The sequence below is a fragment of the Stegostoma tigrinum genome, chromosome 14, assembly GCF_030684315.1.
Source record: "Stegostoma tigrinum isolate sSteTig4 chromosome 14, sSteTig4.hap1, whole genome shotgun sequence".
In the NCBI taxonomy this organism is placed as follows: domain Eukaryota; kingdom Metazoa; phylum Chordata; class Chondrichthyes; order Orectolobiformes; family Stegostomatidae; genus Stegostoma; species Stegostoma tigrinum.
In genome coordinates, this window is record NC_081367.1 from 8,395,008 (window position 1) to 8,401,007 (window position 6,000).

The window sequence follows — 6,000 nt, forward strand, 5'->3', positions numbered from 1 at the left end:
TGGGGGCAGGAGATGCAGGTAAAGGATCATGCACAAAAACAATCATTGACCGTCAGAGATAACAAGGTGTAGAGCTGGATGAACACAGCAGGCCAAGCAGCATCAGAGGGGCAGGAAGGCTGACGTTTTGGGGCTAGACCCTTCTTCAGTAATGGGGGAGGGGAAGGGGGCTCTGAAATAAATAGAGGGGGGGAGGTGGATAGAAGATGGATAAGGGAGAAGGTAGGGTGAGAGGAGACAGACCAGTCAAAGAGGCGGGGTTAGAGCCAGTAAAGGTGAGTGTAGGTGGGGAGGTAGGGAGGGGCTAGGTCAGTCCAGGGAAGACGGACAGGTCAAGGGGGCGGGATGAGGTTAGTGGGTAGGAGATGCGGGTGGGGCTTGAGGTGGGAGGACAGGTTATGGATGCGGGGACAAACTGGGCTGGTTTTGGGATGCGATAGGGGGAGGAAAGATTTTGAAGCTTGTGAAGTCCACATTGATACCATTAGGCTGCAGGGTTCCCAAGCGGAATGAGTTGCTGTTCCTGCAGCCTTCGGGTAGCATCATTGTGGCGCTGCAGGAGGCCCAGGATGGACCTGTCATCTGCAGAATGGGAGGTGGAGTTGAAACAGTTCGCGACTGGGAGGTGCAGTTGTTTTAGTGCAAACCAAGCATAGGTGTTCTGCAAAGCGGTCCCCAAGCCTTCACTTGGTTTCCCCGATGTAGAGGAGGCCACAAAGGGTACAGCGGATGCAGTATACCACATTAGCAGATGTGCCGGTGAACATCTGCTTGATGTGGAAAGTCTTCTTGGGGCCTGGGATGGGGGTGAGGGGAGAGGTGTAAGGGCAGGTGCAGCACTTCCTGCGATTGCAGGGAAAAGTGCCGGGTATGGTGGGGCTGGAGGGAGTGTGGAGCGGACTTAGGAATCACAGAGAGAGTGGTCCCTCCAGATGTCTTCGATATTGGGGTCGGACTGCAGATGGCAGAAGTGTCGGAGGATGATGCATTGGATCCAGCGGTTGGTGGGGTGGTATGTGAGGTCAAGGGGGATTCTGTTTTGGTTGTTATTGCGGACAGGGGGTGTGAGGGATGAGTTGTGAGAAATGAGTGAGACACGGTCAAGGGAGTCATCCACCACTGGGTGGGGGGTTATGTTATGGTCCTTGAAAAACGAGGACATCTGTTTTGTCCGGGAGTGGAATGCTTCATCTCCGGAGCAGATGCAGCGGAGGCAAAGGAATTGGGAATAGGGGATGGCCTTTTTGCAGGAAGGTGGGTGGGAGGAGGTGTATTCTAGGTAGCTGTGAAAGTCAGTGGGCTTGAAATGAATATCAGTTTCTCGGTGGTTGCCCTGAGATGGAAATAGAGAGGTCCAGGAATGAGAGAGAGGTATTAGAGATGGTCCAGGTGAACTTAAGGTCAGGGTGGAAGGTGTTGGTGAAGTGGATGAACTGTTCAAGCTCCTTGTGGGAGCACAAGGTGGCGCCGATACAGTCAATGTAACGGAGGAAGAGGTGGGGTTTAGGGCCAGTGTAGGTACGGAAGAGGGACTGTTCAACATAACCTACAAAGAGGCTTGGAGACCGCTTTGCAGTACACCTACGCTCAGCTCATACTAAACAACAGCATCTCCCAGTCATGGACCATTTCAACTCCCCCTCCCATTCCTGAGATGTCATGTCCATCCTGGGCCTCCTGCAGTGCCATAACAATGCTACTCAAAGGTTGCAGGAACAGCAACTCATCTTCTGCTTGGGAACCCTGCAGCCCAATGGTATCAATGTGGATTTCACAAGTTTCAAAATCTTACCTCCCCCTACCACATCACAAAACCAGCCCAGCTCGACCCACCTCCCTAACCTGTCCTTCCTCCCACCTATCCCTTCCTCCCACCTCAAGCCCCAACTCCATCTCCTACCTGCTAACCTCATCCTGCCCCCTTGATCTGTCCATCCTCCCTGGACTGACCTATCTGCTCCCTACCTCCCCACCAATACTCACCTTTCCTGGCTCCATCCCTGCCTCTTTGACCTATCTGTCTCCTCTCCACCTATCTTCTCCTCTATCCATCTTCAATCCGCCTCCCCCCCTCTCCCTTTTTATTTCAGAAACCCCCTCCCCTCCCCCTCCCCCTTTTCTGAAGAAGAGTCTAGGGCTGAAATGTCAGCCTTCCTGCTCCCCTGATGCTGCTTGGCCTGTTGTGTCCATCCAGCTCTACACCTTGTTATCTCAGATTCTCCAGCATTACCAGTTCCTACTATCTCTTGATCGTCAGGGAGTCTGATTAGGAAAACGGAATTATCATAAACTCCCAAGAATTCACAATGAGCCCAGGAAAAACCAAACCAATTTCTGCCTATTCAACAGTGCCTTGCATTTATATAGTGCAAGGTGAACCAGTAAGACTGCAGAATGTTAGGAATGGGAGATGATCCTTTGTTACAACGGGTTATCATGAAAACAAAAGGTGTATAATAGGGGACCGACAATCAGAGAATAACAAGTGCATAAGAGTACAGGGGAGACTTAGTGATACAATCCTATTTACCCTCTCAGGAATTCTCAAAGTGCCGATAGCCAATGAACTATTGTTCTGAAGACCTTCAATTCCCTAGATGGTCGCTCATGCCTAAGGAACTTTTACAAGCAGCGGAGGCTAAAGCTGTTGCCAGCCGTTCAGTGGGTAGGTACAAAGTGTACAAGGGTGCACTTGCAAGCCAGGAAGCGGCCAGTATAGGGTTAACTGACGGGCATTAACCATTGGCGATCTTTCTTAAACAGTGCAGGGGTAACAGCAGCAATTTACCGATCGGGGGGAGGAAACACGACAGGAGGTCACCGCCGCTCGCTGCATTACGGAAGCGGGGGCTGGGTAGGGAGCTCAGTTGTGCCAGGGCTGCTCTGGTCCAGCAACGCCTGCACTCAGGGGGAGCTGCGATGCCCCTGTCGCTGAACGGCATACCCAACGTCCCATCTCGTTGGACAAGGCGACAAAATAGGCAACTGCGACACCAACAAACAAATTTTCCAGGGAATCACTGGGTGAGAAGTGCTCTCTGTTGAACTACACAGCAATAGCAAGAATTTGTTGGAAGGGAATGCACCAGTCCTCTGTTTTATTTAATCTGGGGTGAATAAAACAACCTGCTGCTTTTCTTCAAATCTTCCCATTTCCCCTCAAAAACGAGCAATCCATATTGAAGTGTATCCTCCTCCAGTGCCAATAAATAGTAGCCAGGAAACTACTCAACAGTTACATGCCCTTCAAACAACACGGCAGTTATCTTTCTGCAGTCACTGCTATTGTCCTTGAGTCTCATCAGCTTAGAAGGCCCGGGGCTGGGGGACAAGGGGGAACCGAGGTAGGTCTGCCCCAACAGCAGCAGCATTGACAAGAACAGCCCCCAGCAAAAACAGACAGAGCCCTGCCATCAGCTCCCGCTGGAGGCCGCAGGGAAATCTCTCGCTCGTTCATCGCCCCGCACACAACACGCAGCATGAGGATGGCCACACCGTGCCAACTCTCAGCTGGCATATTCAACAAACCAGCAAAAGGAGCAAGGCATTCTCAAACAAAAGGCTCTCTGGCAAAGAATGCTCACACACATGCACATATACATGCGAAGACAGGGGAATTCCTTGCTGCTAAAAATAAGGCCATTGTTTGACTTTTCAAAGTGTGGGATTTGGGGATTCACTGTACGCTTCGGATGTCGCCCCCAGGGTCCAGCTCACGCCCCTAAAAGCGCTCTGTTCCCACACTGGACAGAGCAGACCCAGTCCATTTAGATTTTTCTCTCTCTAGGGGATTGGGTAATGTTATTACACATTCCCAACAAAGAGCTCTGGCTCCTGCTCGCTTCCAATATCCTCTGTTTCTTTCACCAGTCGACCCTCAGCGATTTCCCAGTGCCCTCATCCAAAAAACGCACGCCAAATACCCTCCTTTCAAAAAAAACCCGCATTGTTTTAAACATCACGGAGACTGAAACACACATGATCATAACCTTAAATAAGTCATGCATTGACCTTACGTGTGTTCTCACAATACATTTCTTGTCTCGTCAGCTAGGAAACAATCTCAATGCAATTTCCATCCTAGTTTCTATATTTTAGTGTCCTTTTTTTCCTCTCTGAAGGTCTTTTAGTTGTAGCTTCCAAAATATACAAATCCCCCAGGCAAGAGAGAGCCCTTTACCAGCTCTCCCCCAACCCCTCTCCCCTCTTACCCGAGATCTCAGCTGAAGGCACCGCGGTCACCGAGAACCCTTTGGAGTTGTACAGCGTTCTCATGTCCAAACAGGTCTTGGGTCTCTGGTCTCCCACAACAGGGGAGGGAAGGAGTCCCAGTAAAGCCAGGCACAGCGAAATCCACATCATCTTCGCAAGGACGGTGCAACCAAATCAAGAACTGAGTGTGTGTGTGTTTTTTTTTGTTTGCACAGGAGACACACAAAAAAATCCAAAATCGAGTTTTCAAAAGAAACTGGGATCAACGTAATCCAAACAAAAGTTTCCCCAAGTCAATTGCAGGAGGAAAGGAATTCCAACCGACTCTTGCTTTTTTTTGTTCACCTCTCTCTCTCTCTGGCTTGTGACTTACAATCTTCAGCAAAGAAACGCGAATTTCAATTTATCTTCTGTAGTTGCCGATGCAAACGGGTTCATTAATGACTCAGTTAAAAAAAAACACAGCCCACAGACCACACAAAGGAATACAATTAACAAATGCTACTTCTAAAATACATGAACACAATCCTGGGAGTCTTCTTCTTAATTCCAATTCTGCCCTTCCTTCTCTCCCCCAATGAGTTTGTTACCGGTTGTAGTAGTTTCGGGATGTATGATGAAGAGTCTCGAGAGTTGGAGAAGGTGTGTGTGTGTATGTGTATGTGAAGAATCTGTCCGACCTGGCACAGACAGAGACAGAGTGCCCACCTCCTACCTCTGTCTCTCTCTGTGCAGACGATGCCTTACTGAGTTTTCCAACTCCACCCCCAAAACCTCTAGCAGGATGTTACGACAGACGCGGTCTGGGACCAATGAAGACGGCCCCTGGCTTTGTCAATCACCTCCCTTTTTTCTCTTCATTGTCGGTGAGCCGCAGGAATGTCTTCTTATCCTCCCATCAGAGTGCCAGTGAGCAAGTGTGCACTGCTGTCCCTGTGTGTGTCAGTGTCTGTCCGCCTTTATGAATCTTCCATTCATTTAACCCTGTCAGCCACACACCTCCTCAAATTTACAACGGGGAATGGACTCAAGTGATCCTAATTCAAACGCACTGTTCACCTGGTCTGTAAATGCATTGCAATTTTCAAGAGAAAGAATTCCTTATTCCCACAGTGATGTGCGGGGAAGTGGGAGAGCCACTAAAATAGCCTTTTGACTGAGTCTACTGCTTACTTTTTGCCAATTGTGTTACGGAGATAACCAGGCCCCGGAAAAGATTTCAAGTCGGATTGATAAAGGAGGGTTTCGTGGTATTGGGTTCCCAACCTCTAACCTATCGCCCCTGAGCTGGAACAGGACTACTAAGGTCTGGTCTTTGTGTGTACTGCTTCCACATTGCCACTCCTGCAGGTCAAAACAATACCTATCATCAACTCCTCTGTCTGTGAAGGCAAAACAATCAAGTATAAAAGACACGCCTGCCTTTAGGTGGGAGGAATGAACAGGACGTTTCGGAGATCTGAGTTTGCCATTCTGAACAAAAGATCTGCTTTAGGGATATGAATTTTAAAACACGGTTCAAATAGAAAGAATTTTACAATCTCCACTCCTTAAAGAGGTTGAAAGTAATTAACCATTACAGTTAGACAGTAAAACAGTTGCATTGTAAACCATTGGGTTACCGCCTCTGCCTCACTTTTCAGAAATTGCGATGTAAGTTGTCCGTCATGTTTGCCAGAAAGAGCTCCAAATAGTGCTTCACAGTTAATGTTTTTAAGGATGGGAATCTTTAAGTATTGCGGAAAAAAATGGATCAATTTCATCATCTGCGAATACCTGGACTGAGTT

At 48.8% G+C, this 6,000-nt stretch overlaps 1 protein-coding gene across 1 annotated transcript in view; it reads right to left on the reverse strand.

Annotated features, from left to right (window-relative positions):
- Window positions 1-4,985, reverse strand: part of LOC125457962 (glypican-1-like) — a 186,443-nt gene extending 181,458 nt beyond the window's left edge. Inside the window, exon 1 of the mRNA XM_048542784.2 lies at window positions 4,212-4,985. Within this exon, the coding sequence (XP_048398741.1) occupies window positions 4,212-4,362 (151 nt within the window). The 5' untranslated portion in view covers window positions 4,363-4,985. The remainder of the gene's footprint in view (window positions 1-4,211) is intronic.
- Between the last annotated feature and the right edge of the window lie 1,015 nt (window positions 4,986-6,000).